This window comes from Motacilla alba, chromosome 1A (assembly GCF_015832195.1).
Source record: "Motacilla alba alba isolate MOTALB_02 chromosome 1A, Motacilla_alba_V1.0_pri, whole genome shotgun sequence".
Classification (NCBI taxonomy): Eukaryota; Metazoa; Chordata; class Aves; order Passeriformes; family Motacillidae; genus Motacilla; species Motacilla alba.
The window spans coordinates 37,113,669-37,137,160 of NC_052031.1; the positions used below are offsets into that span (position 1 = coordinate 37,113,669).

General features: G+C 36.0%; 1 protein-coding gene across 1 annotated transcript in view; it reads left to right on the forward strand.

The window, feature by feature from the left end:
- Nucleotides 1–21,790, forward strand: part of ZDHHC17 (zinc finger DHHC-type palmitoyltransferase 17) — a 63,291-nt gene extending 41,501 nt beyond the window's left edge. Inside the window, exons 10-17 of the mRNA XM_038153123.1 lie at nt 1,788–1,888; nt 8,359–8,483; nt 10,461–10,523; nt 11,655–11,748; nt 15,052–15,135; nt 15,527–15,684; nt 16,519–16,613; nt 18,637–21,790. Of these exons, the coding sequence (XP_038009051.1) occupies nt 1,788–1,888; nt 8,359–8,483; nt 10,461–10,523; nt 11,655–11,748; nt 15,052–15,135; nt 15,527–15,684; nt 16,519–16,613; nt 18,637–18,775 (859 nt within the window). The 3' untranslated portion in view covers nt 18,776–21,790. The remainder of the gene's footprint in view (nt 1–1,787; nt 1,889–8,358; nt 8,484–10,460; nt 10,524–11,654; nt 11,749–15,051; nt 15,136–15,526; nt 15,685–16,518; nt 16,614–18,636) is intronic.
- The last annotated feature ends 1,702 nt before the right edge of the window (nt 21,791–23,492 follow it).

Here is a 23,492-nt window from a genome sequence, read left to right on the forward strand (position 1 = left end):
CTTTCTAATAGTGGTTTTTGTACATCTTGTTACCTGATCATAAAGACTTTTAGTTGTATTTATGATTACTTTAAATGTCTGTAAATGTATCTACAAATACACACACACACGTGTAGTCCTACTCCAGTGGATTTTCAAGAGCTGTAGACTACATCATCTCTCCTTTGCTTTTCATTATCATGTGCTGCCAAGATAGGGGTACTTGTTGTATTCCCCATGCTTAGGAGCTTTCTGCTTTTCTGCGGTTGGATGTCATGTTTATTTAGAACCATTTGCTTCTCTTTCCTTTCTGTATAAAGAGGAAAATATATCTGCTTCTTAAACCAAGTTCAGAAGATTTCAGTGAACTTAGTAGACTGGGAGGGAAGTGGAAGGCTATCCAGCATTTGCAGGATCCTGGAGATGATCTATTTGGTCTTTTTCTCACCTCTCAGGCTTTGTAATTTGCTGGCCTCCTCCCACAAAAAAACATATTTCTCATCTGTCAAATTCTCAACTGCCTCCTACAGAAAGGAAGGACAAGATTTCTTCCAATCTCTCAAGATCTGTGTTTTGTCAAGTTTTATGTTTTTGGCCTACCTGACATGAGTTCAAGATTAACATCTTTATCTTCTCTTCTCTGTTGCTTAATATTTAGTACAAATAAATTTTAAAATGTTTTACACAAAGCCCAGGTTTGAATTAAACTTGTGCTGTTGTTCTAATAGTGTTTTCTTTCCCTATAGAATTTTAGCTAATCTGCTTAGCTGTGTTTTCCTCCCTACTTTCACACACACAAAAATGCACAGAAGTCACTGAAAGAAAGATTAGTGCAGAGTAACTACTGTGTGTCCAAATGTATATTCACTTATTATTCATTGAATGAGCTCATGTTCCTTACAGGGTTTTCTCCAAAGACCTAAGGAACTTCCACTAGAGAAGAGAGAGTTACTGTAAGGGAGTAAAGAAGTGAAAAGAAAACTACTCCCTGCACACATTTGTCTGTGGCAGCCCTGAGGGAATCACCAGCACAAAAAGCAAAATGGATCAATATCAGGATGTTTAGGCAGATGATGCAGAAATTTTATTTCAGGGAGGTTAGTTGTTTAGAGTGTTGTTTTCCATGGGTTTCGTAGCAATTTCTTCTTGAATATGGAGTAGCCTAGTTATTCACCTAGTTTGTCTCACTGTATGCAGCTTTATTCAGAAGAGTCTTTAAAATGTGAAAGTGTAAAAAAGTGATAATAATCCTGATGGCTTAATTTTTTTTAGAATAATATAGCAGCATTTTATCTTAGAACTTGGCAAATGTAGTGATATATGGGAAATTAATTGGATTTTTTTTTTCAACTTTATATTGGCAACTGTAGCAGAAGCAAAATATTGAATAATCTGAAACATTTCAGGTATATAGGCTGATAACACCAAAGTCTCTTAAGCTTTTTTTCTTAATGACATAATTTTAATGTGCAGTTTTCATTGTATGAGTTTACAAAATGTCTTTAGCTCTGGAATCTCAAAACTTAATATAGTTTGCAACTACTGTCCATGTTGCTGAAAATCTCAAAGGTTCCTAACTTGATCAGTGTAGTTTTAGCATGAGTATTTACTCATTCTGCCTGTTTTGGCAGGTTGAGAAGGGAATTTATCTTGAACTTTGAACAGAAAAGTGAGGAAAATGTATGTACGGCATATTTTGCAATATCCCATATAGTATATATTTTAGGAAGTGTTTTCCTGAAGCAGTAGTTCAGGATTTACGTTTTAAAAATTGAAACTTACTGTGTGACATTGTTCCTACATTACAGGTCATTCTTTGATCACTCCATGCACAGTGCACTGCCTCTTGGAATATATTTGGCAACAAAATTCTGGATGTATGTGACGTGGTTCTTCTGGTTTTGGAATGATATCCTTTTTTGTGTACATTAGTATTATTTTTTCATGTTCATAGTATGAGGAATTACACAGATATATCCTGCATATAACACTAAGTAAACTAATAATAGTTTATAAAAGGGAATCGCCACTAAACATTGCTTTCTATATTAATGTTAATTATGTTATTCCTTTAAAAATATGCATGGTATTGCTGTGCTTTAGTAAGTAAAAGATTTTCTTCAAGACTTACTTAGAGTACTCTGCAGAATTTCCTTTACCAACTTCCTATGTAGAGGAAACGTTAGCAACCTTGTAAAATAGTCTCTGGCTGTGAGGGGACACAATGTGATTGACTGCATTTTTTAGACACTATTCTGAAAACAGTAGGCTGGTTCATGGTCTGTATCAATTCCAGTGGAATTGGTTTTACAGTTAGAGCTTCCTAAAGATTTTGGAAATTCCATTTTGTGCAAACCTTAGATGCATTTGATAACTATATTTTCAGTTATTTTGAAAATATATGTATTAACAATACTAGGTTATGGAGATTTGGCATATTGCCATATTTTTGTGGTTTTGATTGTCTGTCTAGATATGAATTTCCCTTACTCATGAAGGTAGAAATTGAGTCAGAGTTCAGTGGGGAATGTTAGTTTTCCATGGCAAGGAAATAGATTCAAACTTTTAAACAACTTTCTTGGGTACTGTAATTTCAGTAGCCAAGAAAACAAAGAAGAGATTCGATGTTTAATATAGTTCTTATAGTTGTAATTGTGAGGTTTTTATCCTGAAGCTCATATTTCATTCATATATCTATCAACTTGCTTAGATTTTTATTTCTGATATTCATTCTGATTAAATAGCTTGACATATTTTTTTGGCATAGAAAAAAAATCTTAATTGTTCACTAGAAATGTAGGCAATTACCTTAATAAAACCTGACTTCAGAATGTCAATAAAATACTGTCCTACTTCCATCCCAAGCTGGTGTCTCACAACCTTTGCAACAGTCTTTTTGTACCGTGAAGTAGTGATCTAAGACCTTCAGTTACTAATTACTTTCATTAGAGCTGACACAATTGTCTGACAAGCAGTTTTAGAGACCAAGTGCTTGAGGCCATCTTCCTTTAATTGGAAGTCTTTGTAATAAGATTCCAAATTCATTCTTCTTCTGGAAAATAGCCCTGTAGCTTTATTGCAAAAAAGAAATGCATGCCTCCTCTATTTTTATAACATGAGGCATAGCATTGTGGTTGGATAAAGAATTCCTGTATTTTTACAGCTTTAAATGATTGCTTACAGCAGACTAGAGTACTACTTTACACTTTGTTGTGTTCAAGTGATAAAACCTGTCCTAGTAGTTTTCACAAATTATGACTGTCTTTTTCTTGGGCAAGAGATTATAACATTAAACAACTATCAGGAATTGCCTTACTGGAACTTTTTATTATAAATAACATAAAGATCTTAATTGCTGCAAGTGCAACTTTAACATTTAGGTGTTTAGTAAGAATTTTCTTTTCTTGTAGATATGTTGAAGGTGTCTGGAAGATCATCAACTCTTTTGTGTTTAATCCTAATGGGACAGAAAAGGGCAGTTGATGCAATGTATCATAAAGAAAAATAAAACCAAGGATTTGCAGTGCATTTTTTTTGAATTTCAGTGTGGTTCACATGAAAAATAGACCTCTAAATTCTAAGGTTTAATCGTGCGTCTTTCAAAAAGCCAGTATTGAAAATGTACTAAACTTTTTGTAAATGTTTCAATTCTATTGGATTTTTCTCAGCAGCTTCTGAGTCTGGTGTATTTGATAAAGTAGAAATCCTATTCTTGCAGGGAATGAGTAATATGATCTGTGTATTTTTGAGTCTGTATATGAGTTTATTGTCCTGTGCCTCCCTCCCACTGTTCTGCTGCATCCCCGTAACTATGTTTTTCTTGTAACAAAGGATGCTTATATCTTGCCCCATTAGTGTTTTCTAGTTTTCTAGTGTTTGCAGAGCAGGAACAAAAATGCCCTCAAAAATTCTTCACACTAAGTCACTATGTTTTCATTTAGTTTTATTTTTAAAAGAAAAAAAACTTATTTAAAATTACACTTTTACTAACGTGAGACTAGAATTTCACATTTTGTTCTTTTTCATTAGGATTTATAGGTATAACATTCTCTTGTGTCCTGTAAATGTCCTGCCAAGATTATACCTCAGTTGTTCATGCAGTCTTTTCAGTTCCAGCTGAACAAATACTGCTTGTTATGTCGATAAGTTCTTACACTGCTCTGTTTTTCTAAAATGTCAGAGTTTACTGTAGCCCAAAATATTCACAGTATTTTTTTTCTTCTGCTTATATTTGGTGCAAATGGGTGTGTGAAGTTTTAATTAAGCAAGCTTTTATGGCTATTGCATCCTTTCTGCAATGCTGAGATTTTGAGATTATATAAGGCAATTTGTGTTATTTAAAATAATTTATCATTGACTAATACTGTATTGATTCTTTTATTTCAAATATACTTCACCGGTTGCTGGGGTCTAGGTTAAAGGAAACAAACATTGCACACATTTTCAATTAGTGGTACTGAGTGTAAGAGAATTCATGATGGTTTTCATTCTTTCACAAAGCTGATACAACGGTATAGGATTTAAAAAACTGTAACAAGCTAATTGGTATAGTTAAGCAGTTAAAATTTTTTTATTACCAAAATTAGTTTCAGGAAAAGAGCAAAAAGTCTTCATGCAGAAAAAAAATAAGTCAGCAGCCATTTTTCTACAGGAACCAAAGACCCCAAAAATCCAAACTCTGGGGCCAGCTGTCCAGGGCTTCTGTTCCCATGTCTAAATACCTTTCCTAAAGTTAAAAAAAAAAAAAAAAAAGTTAAAAAAAATCCAGTGTGGAGGAGATAGGCTAACTGAATTAATTTGTAAGCTAAGGGATTCTTTTACGTCAGATAGAAATAGAGATAGAGGACTTTTGCAGAGCTTCAGTTAATTACAAACTGATTTTGTCTAATAAATGTCTAGTCCAGTGAGGCTTCTCGTGTAGCTAGCTGCTGCTACCTGCCCAGACTCTTAGATCCAGATGTGATGAATTGGGAATTCGGAGCATCTTTCTTGAAAGGCTGAGGGAGCTGGGCCTGTTGAGACTCAAGAAGAGATGACTGAGGGGGAACTTCATCAATGTCTATAAGAATCTAAAGGGAGAGTGTCAGAGGGTGTTTCCAGGCTCTTCCTAATTGTGCTAAGCAGTAGGACAAGAGGCAATGGGCAGAAACCGATGCACAGGAAGTTCCACCTGAACATGAAAAGGAGCTTCTTTACTGTCACTTCTTTACTGTGAAGGTGAGCATGCACTGGAACAGATTGCCCAGGGAGGTCCTAGAGTCTCCCCTCAGTGTTCCAGAACTGTCTGAACACAATCCTGTGCTGTGTGCTCTGGTCTGACCCTGCTTGAGCAGGAAGGTGGACCAGATGACCCACTGTGGTCTCTTCCAGCCTGGAAGAGACCCATTCTGACCCATTCTGTGATGCTGTGATTCTGTGAATTGGCAGGTTTATTAGCATATATTTGATCTCTGACACATTACACTGGCTGCAGATTTTTCTGTGCAGGAGAAAAGGATTTTTGGTTAGTGAAAGGGCACATCTGGGTCTATAATGTGCATTTTGGCTTGATTTCAGACTTGTGTGGTGGATGAAGCTACATGTATTTGGGACCTTTTAAATAGACTACAGTTCACAATGCAAAATTAACTTATCCCATGTTTACCTGACTTAGGGGTTGTATGGTGCTTGTTTGGTTTTAATTTTCTTTTTAATGAGATTATCTTTTTCATTCCAATTCCTGGAATAATTTTCAGCATCTTGTACTTGTTCTAACAATTAAAGAATACTGATCAGTACTAAAAGTAGGAAGTGTTTTGTGGGTGTTTCTGCTTTGTCTCTCAGTGAAAACTGGGGAAACTGCATAAAAGAGGAGCAGATTGGTGGTAAGGCAGGAGGTGTGAATGCCTGGTATATTATGCATTTTGCAGCCTTTAATATTATAGTAATGTAGTTTTTCCTTGTGTAGCTGTAAATGAGGATGTTGACACAAAATGAGACACTCTCTCTAGAGAACCAATTCCCTACTCTACTCTGAAGCTATTGCAAACCTACAAGAATTTCTTACATGTGAAGAGTTTTGAGAGATGACTGTGATGCAAGTTGCTAAGATCTCATTCAAAGCAGACTTCAGAAGGGAGTTCAGTATGATTTTAGATACCTCTACATGCGGGCATCTGTACTGAAGTTTAAACACTCTTCATAGCCAGTGACAAAAAATACCCACTTATAAGGCTCTGCTTCCCTTACATAATTTAAATATCTTGGTACTGAGGATAGATTGGACACGGCTTTTTTCCTTCCTGATGTCTGTGAAGGCAGACTGAGTGATTTAAAGTGGGTGAGATGAATCCTACACCTGAAGTTGTTTACCTACATCACATGCTGGAAATACCCTGGAGAGGAAACTTTTAAATTCTCATGTAGTCTCCCAGCTGCAGCACAGAAGTCCCTTGTCTGTCACAATTTACATTGTCAGCATTGTACTTGTCTGACACCATATGGTAAAAGGACAGGGAAAACAGGTTCTGTGGGGTGTCTCTTATGTTCCCTCTGTATTTGAGGAAGTAAAATGGGGGAGGAGTCTATTGAGACAATGGACTGCTGCTTTGCTACAGGTCATCCAAATTTAAGTTAGCAGAAAAACAATTCCAAAGCATTAAGGCTATAAAAACCCTCTTAGTCTTTTCTTACATCTTCTTTAAAAGTCTAGACATGACGTATGGTATTTAGAAATGGGTCATAAAATTGGTTCCAGTTGTAGCTTTATTGTTTGTAATGGTTGTCTGATTAAGGTACATTTAATTGAAAACCAGTTTTCACTGTTGTAAAAAAACCAGCAATTATTTTAATATTCTAAAGAAAATGTAACCTCTCTCTAGCTAAGCAGTTCAGTTGCACCAGCTTACTCTTGGCAGCAGGTAGTTTTAGAAAAAAATAGGAAGAAGTTGGATTGTGTAAATTTAGAAGTCACAGTTTTTCATCTCTAGTGTATAAAATAGAGCCGTGAGTGTTTAGGTTATAGTATAGCTGATGTTTTTTCCCCTGTTATAAACTTGCAGGAAACATCTTGTTACTGGAAAGATTAATTGCCTTTAGTAAGCTCATACCAGCATTCTACTATACAAGATACATTATTAAAATTTTAATTTAGCTTGCCAATATATTTTTTCTAGAAATTCACAGCCAATTCCTTGCCCCAGCAGGAGGAAAACAAAAATTATTTGCGATACATTTCACATGAACAATGAGACTTCCTTAGCATTTCAGAAGTCAAAAAGAGGCTTACTTGTATGTGTTTGCATTTCTGGGTTCTTTTGCATTGCAAGCTGTTTAGATCTGAATGTATCTAAGTTCCTCAAAATACAGTGTAATTTGGGTGCATAGTGTTTTCTGCCTGAGCACTAGGTGTCCTTTTTGTTTGGATAATGCTGTAGAGGCCTCTGCCACCACAGGTTTGTCAAGTAGGGCATCTTCTGGCAGTTGCAAGTCACAGTGACAGCAGATGTCTTCAGTCAGTTTTGTCAGGTCTTTTGTAGGTTTATGAGAATAAGTAATTTTCCTTTTGTGGAAGAGAAACATCTGAAGTATTTGGTTTTTCAACATCACTGCTAAAAATGTTTTAATTTTCTGAAGAAATGTCAAGTGCTGTAAGACTAGCATGTTACATGGCAAGACATTGAATGCAGGAAATGTATTTTAAAACAAATGGTTATTTTCTGTCTTTATGGTAAGTGATTTTATAAACACTTCTAGGATATAATAAATCCGGTGGTTTTTTAAGTATTAGACATGTTAGTATGTTAAAAATAACTTTCAGTGATGCAAAATATGTGTATTGCCTTATTACAGGACCAGATTTCAGACACTACCTTTCTTGGAGATAAGTGGTGTTGGGACATGATTGCCATGCAACAGTGGCCATTGCAGCAAAATTCCTTCTATGGCCAGAAACAGCCTGTCCTGTGATATCATAGGAATGTCAAGCCAGTGAAGACATAGGCAGTCAAATGTCTGTTTTATAAATAGAGTTCCAAAATGTTTATTCTAAAAACAGGAAATAGTTATTGAGAAGATAAATTTCAGGGGATTTAATTTAATTAAAAAGAAAAACAGTTACAAAACCGGAACTATTGTTATTCGTCCTTTGGAATGATAAATGCTTTAGAAATACCTTACGGAACAGACCATTCTTAAAAGTAAGTTTTGAAGGTCAAGCAATGGCAAATGTTGAGTACCAAGCTAGTTCTTACAGCAGTGCTGAATTTTGTTAATTCTGAAGACAGTGACTCAAGGGCATTAGTAAAATTTAAATTTAGTTAAATTTTGTTTCAGAATTATCAGTGAGAATGTTCAAGAGGAAATTCAGCTTTACACTTGAGATTCCTTGACTGTAAACACATCTCAATTTTTTCTTTATACATCTTCCGTTCCTTGCTAATAGTGTTGCACTTTTCTACAATTTTGGAAAATCCTGGAAATCCGATCCGGGAATCATCAAAGCCACGGAAGAACAAAAGAAAAAGGTAAAGCCAAGAGATACAAACTTGTTCTTCAACAGCCTTCCACCAGCTGATCAGAGTATTTAGTTTACATTACATTTCAGTAAGTTGTATAAAAAAAGAGTTTAAAATGTTGAAAAGTCTTCCAGATTTATTTTTTAAAATGTGGAATGCATTTCAAGTCTTAACTGGTGCAAAGTTGCATATTAGTCATTTTAAGTTAGCAAAATAAAATTGTAACTTGAATTTTCAATATTACAAGTTTGAAAAGCAGTTAAGTGAAAAAGGAAATGTGAAGTTTCATACTTTAGCCATACTGAAATATCCCATTATGGGAAAAGTGCTAGTTAATTTTATGAAAACTTTCCAGACTTCTAAGCACCTCTAATTTTCTTTACCTTTGTATCTAAAAGTATTAGACTGACAAACAGTTTTGAAGCTAAAAGAGCCAAAACCCCAGGCAGTTTGGGGTGGGCTTTTATTTTGGCATAAATGTCAGAGAAAATATGGGTGATCTAATGATATATAAGACATTTTATCATTATTAGCATCTCATATTTTTATTTTAAATTAAGTGCATTGTTCTCAGCAGCCAAAATGAGCATTGAATATGCCAAAATTATACAAGCAGCAAAACTGTTTTGTTTTGTTTATGTTTCCTGGAAGCCAACATTCCACCTAAAATCAACTTTGAGCTTCTACTTCGTGTTTATTTGTGAAAAGACCTGTGTGGATGAAGATCAGACCACTTGGAGTTATGTCCTTATGTAGGAATGAAAATATAATAGCCGTTAAAAGGATGGTGTAGATGAAATAATTTTTGTGTTCTGCAATAGGCTGTAGCTGAGTTCTTAGGCAATATGCAGATTTGGATTTACTCTGAAAATTCCATTTCTGTTATTGCCAGTTTGCCAAAGTAAATTCTCAACTAAATTCTCCTCCTTCAACTGGACTAGATTGAGTAGTCAACTATGTCACTTTGGATTGGATTCAGCAAATTGCAGAAATAAGCAGTTTATTTGATCTACTTACTTAAGTAGGCGACTGTGGTTCCAAAAGCCTCATTGAACTGGATAGGAATTGCAAAATGCAACTTCTTGAGGCAGATGCACATGGCTGTGAATGTTTTGGATTTCTTACATTGCAGCTAACCACATGGTGAAATGTTTTGTTAGCAGGGGTATGAACCACTGTAGAACATGTGTGTTACCTTCATGCAGTGCAGCACTTCCTAACATTTTCATAATTTGTCTTCAAGTAGTTAATGCTGTATTTAGCCTTTAGCTTTGAAATAACGAAGTAAGAAAATTCTTTTCATTTCAGATGACCATGTTAAGTATGATTAGAAATGTGTAGTAAGCAGCAATTTCAGATGTTTGTTGTTTTAATATGTCACGTCCTTCATTCTGTGTCACAAAATAATCCAAATCACTCTTAAAGCAAGTGAAGGAATAAATAACTAAAATATTCCTATAGTTCAAAAGCATAGAAGGTAGACAAAGGTTTACAAAGCACAATGATGTGGATCTAACTGAAGTGATCCTGGGTCTGCACAAGACTTATATTTAAAAGCTCTTCATCTGCTCTTGTTCAGTTCTGTTCTCCTCAGGTTTGGGATTTTACTTGTGGACAGTACTGAGCTCCACTGTTGAGTGTCAGACCACGCACATTCGTTTTTGCATCCTTTTGTTAGTCTGTAGTGTAGTGTTATACTCCCACTGAAATCAGAGGGACTCATAATGAAATTGTCCAGGATGTCAAAAGTCACACCAGCAGCACTGAAATCACAGTAGGTGACTAGGAATAAGTATAAACTAGAATTAATTTAGAAGTAAATATGCATATTGGTTTAATGAAGTAGATTCAAAATCAGTTTCGTCTGAATTGAATTTATTCCTGTGTTTAGAAAGTACCCAAAATAAAGGGCTCACAGCCACAGGTCTGAAAATGCTTGTCACCATTTGTTTATATGCTAAATTCTAATTTTTATTTTTCCTGCAGACAATAGTAGAACTTGCAGAGACAGGAAGTCTGGACCTCAGTATATTCTGCAGTACCTGCTTGGTAGTATATTTTTTGATCAATATTGCCATTTTGTTTTATTTTCCTTTAATGCTAAGCCAAAATTAGTGTTCCTGTAATGAACACATATTTGACCTTATTGCAGTTTCAAAGGCAGAATTTATTTGTACTATTTAATCTAAGCAGTGTTTTCAATACATAATATGTACACAAAAATAATGCAACAGTGAGAGGAAAAGAATTATCACTGGGGAAATAACTTGCCAGTGTCAAAATTCAAGTATCCATTATGTCTACCAGGTTGGTTGGTTATACACCGAGCAAGTTATAAAAATCACATGTGACATTCCACTACCTCCATAACTTGCAGTAAAATTATGTTGTGCTTCTACTAAAATATTTTTTCAAAAATCAAGTGTGTCTCTCTATCTGGCAGTAGTCAGGAATGGGGGGAAAAATCTTAACTTTGTAAAGCAAATATAACGTGCTTTTTCTTTGGAAATTAACTAGCAAATACAAAATGCTCAAGCATATCAGTGTTAACACTGCAAAGCTCTGATGTATATGGAACATGAATGATGCTTGTATCTCCAAATTTGAAGCTGGAAAATTATATACAGATGTGGCACCTTAAAAAGGTGTGTGTGTGTGTATATACATATATGTTTCAGACCACTTCTTTCAAGGCATAACCTTTCAAGAAAAATTTTTGGGAGTAATTTAGCATTTTAGTTCAATTGAATTCTGCTTCTTGTTGAGTCATATCTCTGTCTTTAGAAAATAACCTGAAAAGTTTATGTCAGAGCTTGGTTATGAATGATACAGAATCATGGAACTCAAGCTCATTCTGTATTTTTATTGTTAAAAGCTGAAATGAATCTGGTTGCTATACAAAGCTCAATAGCTGGAGATGGTAGAAGAACTTTGTATGAGAAAAATAATCCTTTGTATAAGAAAAAAAAGTGAAAATCATTTCAGTGCAGTTGTAAGGATGTTTGTGTTAAATAGTTTGTAGATTAAGCTAAATAGCTAGGATTGCCTTAAGAATTAGCTTCTGAGGAATTAACAATAGCACAATCAATTTACATTTAAATTGAGGGTTTGTGTTTTCTTCTATTTAAAACTCATCAGGGTAACTTGCTTTTCTAAACAAATACTTATTATCTGTTACAGATACGGAAGCCAGTGAGGTCCAAACACTGCGGTGTTTGCAATCGATGTATAGCGAAGTTTGATCACCACTGCCCATGGGTGGGGAACTGTGTAGGTGAGGAACTTGCTAAAATGCTCTGCAAGGTCTTGCCTGTTCTCATTTCACAGTGGATGTGACTTGGCTTCTTAAGAAAAGCTTTTCAATATTGAGCCTAATTCTTTTTCTACATGTGATTCTCTGCGTTATTCTCATTTGTATTGTCTGTTATATACTCATCCTCAAAATTGTTCTGCATCTAATTCAGTTTGCCACATATGTGTGTTTAATTGACATGATGTTTAGTAATGAAAAGATACAAAGCTTTACTGCTGAAAAATGCATGTCCCAATTCCACAACTAATTATTATCCATTACATAAGATGAAAATTTTCATTTTGACCAGTAATATTCAGTAACTTATTGGTAGAGTGTGCGTATTTAAAATTGGTGTGATTATACAGATTAGATCCAGAACAACTTCCTATTGAGGTATTCTCTGCTTTTTGACCATCCAGGTTGTCTTTTGTTCTCCCAGTGATTATGAAATGAATGGATATAGAACAGAAATAAAGTGTCTAAATGCTGCTATTTCCAGTCATATTTTTTTAGAAACTTATTTTAAAACCATTATTATGCAGGGAGCAGTGAAGACCTCTCAGCTAGGAAATGAGTGCATCTTGCTTCGCGTGTTTAATATTTTAAGACACAAGCAGAGGTAACTTTAATCTTGGGGAGGAGTTAAGACCTGGGTTCACTGACAGTTGACAGTTTCCTACATGCTTCATTGTAGTCCTTTCAAATAGATATAATAATGAATAATCAGAGTGGTTTGGCCTGAAAATCAAGAGTAAAATAGTCAGTCCTGGCATTTAAATTGTAACAGAACATCTCTAAATTCTCATTGAGGTCAACTTATATCACTCCCTTCTGTTTTATGTTTCCTAAAGATGTAACTATCTGAGATATTTTTGATTTATGTTTTAGATGTTTTATAATGAAAAACTGAGAAATTTTTAATTCAGTCAGGCAGGGGAGCATGGGCTCAGGTTTTGCAACAGTACCAAGGAGTATATGTCAATGGGACAGAAAGATGCAGTATTTTAATCTGTAACTAAAAAGAAAACAAAAAACAAATAGGGGAGGAAAGCCCTTAGTTTGTGTGTACTGAGAGACTGTATGAGGGATGGGATTAGGGTAGGTGGAGGAAATGGTTTTTAAGTTGCAGTGATGATGGAAAAGTAGAATCTGTCTTTTAGTGGTGGTGTACAGAGTGGGGTAACTGGAGGTGAAAGTAAACGTTAGGGCCCTCAAAAGTATGCTGGGAAAAAGCATTAGAAATCACAGTATGGGAGCTGGAGCTGAACTGGAGGGAGTGATGGTCTGAACAACCTTATATGGCTTCTCTGTCTCACATTGGTACGTGTTCACTCTAAGCATGGGATTGCAAAACAGAGTCCATTCTTAAAACAGCATTTGTGCTATGTTTGCCAAAAAGGGAAACATGAATCATGCCTTTCTGGAAAGGTGGAATTTGGATGTGTGTGGAATGTGTTAAAAGGATAAGAATGTTGCTAAAGATAGGACTGAGAAATCTTGTAAGAGTGTTTACAGACACTCTAAAATAAATCCTTTGGGGATAAAACTTGGCACATAAAGAGACCGAGAATATTTTTACCATTTTTAAGAGATTGACAAAAAGTGGAGACTGTTTGAAAAATAAATGAATTGGCAACTAGGGCAAATTGTTTTCCTCAAAATTTTAGGTAAAATAGAGCAAGCAAGTCTCTGGAAGTGATTATATTTATCTTCTAAATGGAGTATTGAAATAGCATTATGTTTTTCTACAGTTTTTTTAAATTTTATTTTAACTGCAGAGGATGACTCTATTCCTGCCACTCTAGGAGGCAGCTGTAGAGCGCAGTACTGTGTTTTGCCTAATCTTATTCAAAATACAGTTTCTCCAGTTTCTTTTTTCACTTTTTTTTTTTTCTTTTTAAACTGCAATCAAGATTGTACTATTTAATTTATAGTTTTAAATGCTACACCCATGTTTTTACCTCACACATATGGATTTCCTGTTAGGCAGAATTTGGTTTAGTATCATAAAAGATGTTGCTGAAAGAAGCATCCCTTCAGATGCCTCTCAGATGGGCTTCTAGGCCACTGTTTAACTTCTCTGTTCTTTAAAGAATGTCTTTTATGAAACTTTGCAGTTCTGAAATTTAGAATGCAAATGAAAGTGATACCTTAGGGACATTCCCAACACTTTCTCATATGCCCATGGGTGATCGAAGGCAATATTACAACATAATTTTGTGTTTTCAGGAACTTGTTTGATTTTCAAGGAAGTGTCTTATGTTTAGTCTAGCTTGTGCTATATGTATGTTTTTTCTCATCTCTTATTTATACAGTCTTTCAGCTCACTTGCTAAAAGCACTTGATTATTTTCTGCCTCCAGAGGATGCTCTTGTTTTAGCAGGGAAAACATTTGACATAATAAAGAAGTAAATGCTGTGCTGGTAAATGATGACAGCCAAATCTTTTGTAGCCCATTATCATCTCTGTGGGTTTAGTTTACAGCCTGGAGCTGTTGGAAGGTTGCAACATTGGACATATTTTACAAACAGAAGGAAGGCTGAGTACTTTAGAATTATGATGTACTCTCATAAGAGGCATATTTTTAGCTCTACTGCTGTTAAAAATAGATCTGAGTAACTGAGTTTTCTTGCATTAGAATTCTGTCTAAAGCAGAGTTGTTTTTATCCCATTCATTGTTATAGGTCCTTAGGCCTTGTCTGTTCAGTTACAGGTATTTGTTTTACAAGTTTTACTAGATATTTTATCTTTAGCTAGCTTCATCAGGCATCCAAACATAAGATGTAAGTTAGCTTATTATCAAGGAAGGTTGTATATTTGTTCAAAGTTCTGTTACTTTTAAGAAAGCAAACTCTGTAGTTTGATGATTTTTCAGTGACTTTTAAGAAGTACTTATTAATGTGTAATTCCTGGCTGTTAAGGGCTCTGCAACAGCTGTCACCAGACAGCTGTTGTTGTCTATCAACAATTTTATTATTGTCTATCAATAATTTTATTAGTTCATGAAAGAGGTTACAAATGAATTTGTGAACTGCAGTTGTAACATGACAGAAAATTAAAGAAAAGTTGCTTTGTTGCTGAGAAATAAAAGAAAAATCATAAGTAAACCAGCTAATTTCACTGTCTTGAAGTTACAGGGGCTTAATATGGTAGCATAATGTTTCTATATGCAATAATACAATAATAAGCAGTACTTCTAAGCAAGCAATTAAACTTTCTGGTGTAATGTTGTCTTTCTACTGCTGGAAGTGTAGTAATTTGGTCCCTGTTGTGCAACTTTAGGAGCAGGGAACCATCGCTATTTTATGGGATACCTGTTCTTCCTGCTTTTCATGATCTGCTGGATGATCTATGGATGTATCTCTTGTGAGTAAATGTGAATTTTTGGCTTTTTTTTAATTGCTTCTAAATACTTTATCTCCTCATATGGATTTTTATAGATCTTTGCCTTATCAGAGTTTTGCATATTTTTATCCTGGAATTGAACTGTACATGAATATTTGATTATATTGGGTATTTTAATTTAGAAGATATTTTTCTTGTTCTAGATCTTTTCTTCTTCATCACAGACAAGTATGTGCATGTGTCATGTGTTCAAGGAGTTGGGAAAGGAAGAGAGAGCAAGTAAAGCTCAGAATTCTGGCACTTGTCATTTTCTTATTTAATTTAACACATTCTAATGTAGGCATTATATGTTGCTGTAAAACAAACATACCTTAACTCTTAGTATATTTTTGACTTTATTTTTTTCCTCTAGACTGGGGTTTCCACTGTGAGACAAGTTACACAAAGGATGGATTTTGGACCTACGTCACACAGATCGCTACCTGTTCTCCGTGGATGTTTTGGATGTTCCTAAACAGTGTGTTTCACTTCATGTGGGTGGCTGTGTTACTCATGTGTCAGATGTATCAGGTATGGAAGGGCACTTCGCTCATAATGCTGTGTCTTGGGAGTGACATAAAAAAATCAAATAGTTCTGTCATTTAAATTTTCATGTTCATTGTGCTAGACCAAGTGTTTAATCTCTCAGCCTTGCTGGAGGAGGCAAGCATTTGCTGTCTCTCAGTATTAGGCATCATTCAGCTCTAATTCACATGGCCTTTTTTTTTTTTTTTTTTTTGTGCAAGAGGTTAAAATACCTACCTCCTGCTTTCCATTCTCAAAATGACAAAAAGGTAAAACAGACCAGAAAAAGGCAATAAAGACTATTAGAGGATAAGAGCCATGGGGCCAACTTACAATAATGCTGTATGTTATTAACAGAAAGGGAGTGGTAGCTTAGAAGAGGATGTAATAATTTCTTACACTTCTTCAGTGTGAGTTGAAGCCATATTATTATACTGTAGTCAGACCAAACCCAAGTTTTCTTTATCCTTTCTATGGAAAGAAAAGTCATACTGAAAGTCTTGAAGTATGACTTGTCATTAATGAACCATGAGACTTAATCTTTCCAGAGGATTTCCTGAAAATACAAATTATTCTCTAAGACTTAGATAAAACTTTTCAGGAAGTTTAAGTTTTGTCCTCCATTTTTACAATATTTGTCACTTACAATATGTATCAATTTCAGAGTCTTATGGTTTATGTTTGCTCCTGATAATTTCCCCAGTCAAAAACTCGTTTGTTTAAAAATGAATTTAAAAACAAACTTAAACCAGTAAATTTGGTCATTTTTCAGTCAGTTTTATGCAGTACTTGGTTGCATGTTTTTACGTGAGCTAAATTACTTATTCTTCCTGTCTTAAGATATCTTGCTTGGGTATCACAACAAATGAAAGGATGAATGCAAGAAGATATAAGCACTTTAAAGTTACAACCACATCTATTGAAAGCCCATTCAAGTAAGTTTTGAAGCATATATAAATTTCTTATTTGTGTAGCCTTGCATACATTTGAATCATGTTGCTTGTTGAAACAGAACACACCTAAACACTTCCAGACTATTTTCTCTACTTGGAGTGCTGAATCTTGTCAGCTGTTTTCAGTCATACATTCTCTCCAGTTAAAGGAAGGGATTAATGTTTTGTAGTGTAGGGTGCACAAACACAGAAAAGAATGCTTTCCAGCAGTGGTTGTATTTCACTGTAGAGTTGATGGGGAAATAAATATCATCTTTATAAAGCAGATGCTCAAACCAGAGGTAGTTGCTTACTGCAGCATGTCTGTGTTGACCTGGACATTCATTTCCACACTGGGCACTTGCTCCTGAGTAATGCTTACTGTGCTAGTGAAGCTGCTCGGTGCAGTAGCTCCCCTTTCTCAATACTGTGAGAAAAGAGACTTCACTTTCTTCCTATTCATCAGGCAGAGCGTGGCCAAAGCTGTTTGTGGGGAAGGGAGCAGGATGTCCAAGGAACCGAAGTGGGTGTTGCGGGGTGAGAGCAAGCTGATGCATACAGTTTTGGGCATCAATATATCAAAGAGTAGGCTGGGATTCTGTTTTCTGTAGTGATGAGGGTGCAAGATGCAAGGTGGGGGCTTGGGGATGAAACAGCACTGAGGTGGAGTACAGGGTCATGGTGCAGCTTGTGGAGCCAAAGCAGGACATAAATGAAGGCATGAAGCTGGTATATTGGTGGGTTGAGAGCATGCTACAAAAGGAGCTGGAAAAGAAAAAAGCACATCTCATCCTGCTGCACATGCTGTGTCTCCTGTGGGAGCTGCTGCTCTTTCTGGTGCCACACAGGGCAAAGGAGATAGGAGATGGGAATTGTGATCAGGAGCAGTCAGCATGGATTCACACAATCCTGTGCAATGAGCTCTAGGATGACCCTGGTTGAGCTAGGGTCCCACTGTGGTCCCTTTCAACCTGTCCATTCCGTGATTCTGTTCTGTAGCAGATGGATTTCTGTGCTAGGAATTTGTGTGGTCTTTTTTTTTAATATCTCTTCATAGAAAACTTGTAGTGAGAAGCAGACAAGCATCTCTGTGTAGTTGCAGTGTTCCTACAGATTAGAGTTGTAACAAAACCAGATCATTTGCCTGGAAAACACAGGGTGGTGCACAGAATAAGAAAAAAGTGCTGGTTTGATCCCATATTGCTGTCACATTCACAAACCATTTTAATTGAAATAGCTGCTATTATAAAAATTACACCTGAAAATAACACCAGATGTCTGAAATAACTGACTTAACATCACCTGTCTCAATGAAGCATTGACATCAAATAGTTTAATCTCCTTTTTGCTTAGACCTGCTTTCTCATATATCATTACATGAGCTTCTCTTCCAGAAAACTATGATCTATTCAGCCCATGTCTAATTAAGTTAGAAATCCCCAGCATGTTGGGAGTTTTTATGTAGGTGTCTTAAATATTTGACAGTGAATTGATTCAGCCACAGAAAGGGCTTGAATAGTTCATTTAATTCAGATCATGCTTTCTTAATTTTGTGTTGTCAAGGGACCTGGTTGATTCTAGACCTGCAGCTGGTGAACCAGTATGTATGCAGAAACAGATACCAATAAATATGGAAATTATTCTAGGAAGACATTCCTTTTATGCCACTTTATTTTGCATCCATCTGTACAATGCAACTGTCCTCTGAAAACAGGATCTGAACTACCAGGTTGTGCTACGTGGTGATGGACTGCTAAAAACATGTTTTGGGAGATAGTGGAAGAAAGTTGGTGTCTTGATTATGCCCAAGGATCAAACATTTACCAGTCTGGTGACCACTTCTTATTTCAGAACTTACTCATCAACTTGCTTATCAAGTATGAGAAAAATTCTGAACAGAGCTCATTTTCTAAAGTTAGAAACTTTAAGGGTGAAGAATCAAATTTGTAGGTAAGCAAAAGATAATGTACTTTGTTAGATGAGCTATGATATTGCTTGCTAATGTGTGTTTTTCTTTTGTTTTTAGCCATGGATGTATAAGGAACATTATAGACTTCTTTGAATTCAGATGCTGTGGTCTTTTTCGGCCTGTTATTGTGGACTGGACAAGGCAGTATACAATAGAATATGACCAAACTTCAGGATCAGGCTACCAGCTAGTGTAGCACCACCTTCATCCTGTGAGCATATCATCCTGAGTGGTGCCTGAAAAATTTTCCCTCTCTCTCTCAACTCCGCATCCCTTGAAGAGTAGCATGCTATGTGTAGGGCTGATGATGAATCATAAAGGTACCTTCTCTTCATCAGAATTTTATTAACAAAAGTAAAAATGGACAGAATAAACTGCCAAACCTGATAAGGAAGAGGAGGAAGATCAAAAAGGGATTTTAACAGTTCTTAACATGAGAATTATTCATGACAACATATTCACAGTATTTGTTATTGGGTTTTTTATTTAAGGTCTTTCACAATGGAGCATGAGATTATTGAAGTATTGACATAAGTAGTTATATTGTGCTGAGCAGAAAAATTTGTATCCCAATATCAGTAATTCCACTGAAACAAGAATCTAGAATATAAAACTAAATTTCATGATACAGAGTTCACTGATTGCTATGTTGTAGTTCCTGTAATGTGATTTTTTTAATACAGATTTTCTGTAGTAAGGTGTACATTGAAAAATATGCTTTCCAGTACTGTTATAAACATCCTGTGGTGGGGATCCCCTGTTATATAACATTTAAAGTTATAGCAGTAGGGCACGTCAGGTAATGTTGAGTAAAAATATGTTGCCCACGTTTTTTGGTGATTGTTTTTGCCACCGGTTAGTGGTACAACTAAATACTTGTAACAACCCTGTTCTGAAATAATGTAGTCTGAAATAAACAGCTGCGCCAGTAAGGAAAGCTTTTCTGTCAAAGTTAAAGCCCTGCCTAAATGCATGATACACCTGTAAAATTAGTTTACAGTATATAATGTTCAGGGAAAAAAGTGGGGAAAAATAATTATCTTTAAAGTAATTGTATAAGCAACTTACAAACTAGCAATGTTTTAGTATTAAGTTTGGTCCTCATACAGTACAGTGTAGTGTATTTGGAGACACGTTGGAAGAGAAATTACATGGGGGATACCACAGATGTAAAAGCAAAAGTCTCAGTTGTAAAAAGACAAGATAGTTTTAAATTGAATGCAATTGGAGAAGAAGAACCCAAGTTGCCTGAAATGCTTATTTCATTTGGATGTGAAATAATGGAACCCAAACTTTACCAAAAACAAAAAATTACAAATCCCCGTAACGACACGTGCGCACAGAAAATGCAGAGCAGTGTTCTGAGGAAGATGGTGTATTGGCACGTGGAAATCGCCCTTAATTTCTGTTTTTAGGTTCTCATGCTACAGATGTGTTTGGAAGGTAAGGAATGATCTGAAATTGCATTCCAAAGGGGCTTTTCTTGAATGTGATGCACTGATTTTTGTTGTGGTGTTTTCATATACTCATAGTGAATTGTTCACTGCTTCCTTAACTATTGTTTACAGAGAGACTGAGAATCAGTTTAGTTCTCTTCTAAGTGCTGTAGCAACCCAGTGGTTCAAGGAACCTGTGAGGGGAGTTTGGGAAGGGTCCTGAAAGCAGATGTCTGAGACCAGTGTAAAGAATGTGTATCTGTATATAAATAATTTATCAAATAGTTTTCTCTCTGTGAGTGTGTGTTTAGTGTATTTAAAGCTGCTCATTTTCATTTTATTCAACCAAAAAAGTATAGGAAGATATCTAATGAGCTTTTAGTGATGTTAAATATTGCTGTTAATAGGCATTATGCCCTGCAAATTCACTGCATGTTTGATGCTTGGCAAAATTAGCGTTTTCTGTAATACGCAGATTACAGGTAATAAAGCAATCTAGTGGTATTCCCGGCCCTTGCCTTAGTAGGAGGAGCAGTGAAACTGTAAATAGTTGATGTTCAGTATTTGCAAGTAAACATTTTTTCTGTAGTTGTTCATTGATCTCAAGACACACACTTAGTTTGCAAGTACCAGATATCAGGATTTACAGAAGTGCAGCATCAGAGTCCTTGAATGTTTAATACTGGAAAAATCAATGTTGTCTTGGACACTTTTAACCGGAGAGGTTTGGGTATAGGGGTGAAGAAGCTTTGGCTACTGTTGTCAGACAAAATTTGTAATCCTAACAAAAACATGCTCTATTTCTGTGAAAACAATTGACTTCAGTTATTCATATTTTTTTTCTAATCAGAAAAAAGCGTGAAAGCTTTACACTGTGGTTTGTTTTAATCACCAATGATGTTCTGCATATTTGTTCATTCACTTCTTTTTTCACATTTTAGCTGGGGGTCGGTTGACCTGAGGAGCTTCAGTACACTTTATAAAATATCACCCAGCCACCAGAAGAGCAGTTCAGTGCATGATGCAAGTTTTGGTCATATTTGCCCAGTAAAATTAAAAGCCAAGAATTGTATCATGCACTCTTTGTTCTGCATCTTGTTTGCAAAAGAAGACGTGATTCCTGGTAGCACATAGCAAGTTCTGCACTATTTACATGTCAGTAGCTCTCTGGTGACAGGTTTGTTGAGACCTGCAGAATCTGAGCGATAGTAAGTAGTGGTGAAAATTAACATGCATATATGGATTTGGGATGTATGAAGTTTCCAGTGCAAAATGTAACTTGAGTAACACTGAATTGTTGATGTGAAATCATAAAGCAAGCAGGGGGGAGCCAACTATGCAGCATTTTTTTCTGTCAGGTTATCAAACTTAAAATTCACTTGTTGAACCAAAACTGCATTGCTTCTGAAACTTAAGCTGATCCAGACCAACAGCAGATCAGACCAACTTAATCTGACATAGGTAGAATAAATAGGAATTTTGTCTTGGCCCTAAACATGTGCTGTTTCTTTGCAGGTTTTTGTATTCTTTGATGTCCACCAGATTTTTTTTTAATTAATGTGTAAAACAGCATCACTACATTTTAAGCTGTGGATTTTTTTGTATATTATTTATAACTGTGCCAAGTATTATTTTAATACTGTCGAGATCTTGATGTGTATTACATTGTGAACAAAAAAAAAATCTGTAAAATGTTTAATAAACTAGCTCTCCTTACATAAATTAAATCTGTCAAATTTTGTAAGTTATTAATCAAATAAATATTGACTCTTAGATGCAGTGTTTGTATTGACTTGGGGTGTGATTTCATACAGTGTAGTTTGTGTCCAGTTTCAGAAACCATTCTGGAAAAATGTACAGATGTCTTACAGATGCTATGCATCAAAATCTGTACAGATGTGAAATCCTATGAGTTACTACGCTGTGGTAAATTCCACCTTTGCACTACCAATTAAAGTTAGCCTTCACTAATTAAATATTCCTGTCTTTTGAGTGAAGCATGCTGGCAAGGTAATGTTTCTTTAGGGAGAACTCCATCTAGGGAATGTTTCATGTGGCCTAATCTACTTACATAATGACATTTGAGGTATTCTAAGGGTTAGCCAGGCATCTACATAGGGCTAAGATGTGTCACCAAGATGTGTGCTTCTGGGTGGCACTTGCAGGAGACAGACTACCTTGGCTATTCTGATCCATGCTAAAGGTTAGAGTTTGAGTAGAAACAAGGTAACAATCGAAGCTGGAATCTTATCAGGATGTTTATAACCAGCAATATGTATTACAGTGTAAGGCTGGTACTTAGGTGCACAGCTAAAGGGAAGAAAGAAGTGTTTTCTGCTGAGTCTTGTTTTGGTATTGACATTGAGAATTGGTGGTGGTGTTCTCCCCTTCCCCAAGCAGTGTTCCTGGTGAGGCTGTATCCGGGCTGACCACCCTTTGGCTTGTTAGGAAAAAAACAGGGAAGATTTTCGACCTGTGCTGAAGATCTCCATCCAAGATTTGCAGTGCTCCATCAGAGGAGTTGCTGTGCTTGGGAGTCCTGATGATTTGAAGGCTGGTTCCTGGGTTTGGGGTTTTTTTGGAAAGAAGTCAGCCCTCTGCACCCTCATTATACCTCAACTACAGTTGAGTGCCTTGCACCTCCCATTAGCTGCCTTTTAGTAAAATGAGACTTTATTGCTATGAAAGCAGTGTCGATGGTATGAGTAGCAGGACTGAGAGTTTTTCCTAGGCTGTGCTGTTGTTTGCTGCCTCACTCCCCCCTGAAAAGTGCTGCTTCAGAGTTACTGTTGTCTTTTTCAGCTCTAATCTTTCCTGCTCTGTGAACTGGACAAGCTCTTGGGTCACTGAGCTGGCTTGTTTTTCCTCCTATCCACATGGTTCCTTTATAATGTACAAAATGCTCTTTGTGTATTATTTTGAGTAGTACATATTTTTCTAATTAGGCTTTTGGCTTGAACTGCTTCACTTCCACAGACCATGGTCATAGATGTTGCTTGAAACTGCTTTAGACCATGCTGACACACTTGCTTAAAGTTTCATTGCAGCAGTCCCAGTTATATATATGTGTTTCCATAAATTCAGTGTTGTGAAGGATTCTTTTATCCCAAAAATGTAGCAGCTTGCTTCTCAAACCAGACAAGAGTTTCAAAGTTATTTTTTATTTTAACCTAACTTCTTAATCTGCAGCTGTTTTGGTGGAGTATTCCTGCACAGTAAGTTCTATGCATAAAAGAACCTCAATACCAAAGCATGCTCAGCCCCCCAGAATATTATGGTCTGGTTTTCATTTACTGGAGACTGCCAGAGACAGGCAGCCATTTAGGCACACAGTTACCCCTTCTCTATCACTGTCAGAGCTGTGTCACTGTTCAGAGCAGTAGATTAGGATTTACTACTTTTGTGCAGCGAGCAGCTCTTTGCCTTGCACACACATATATGATGGTGTGATACTGGAGGAGAGTTATTCAGCTCCAA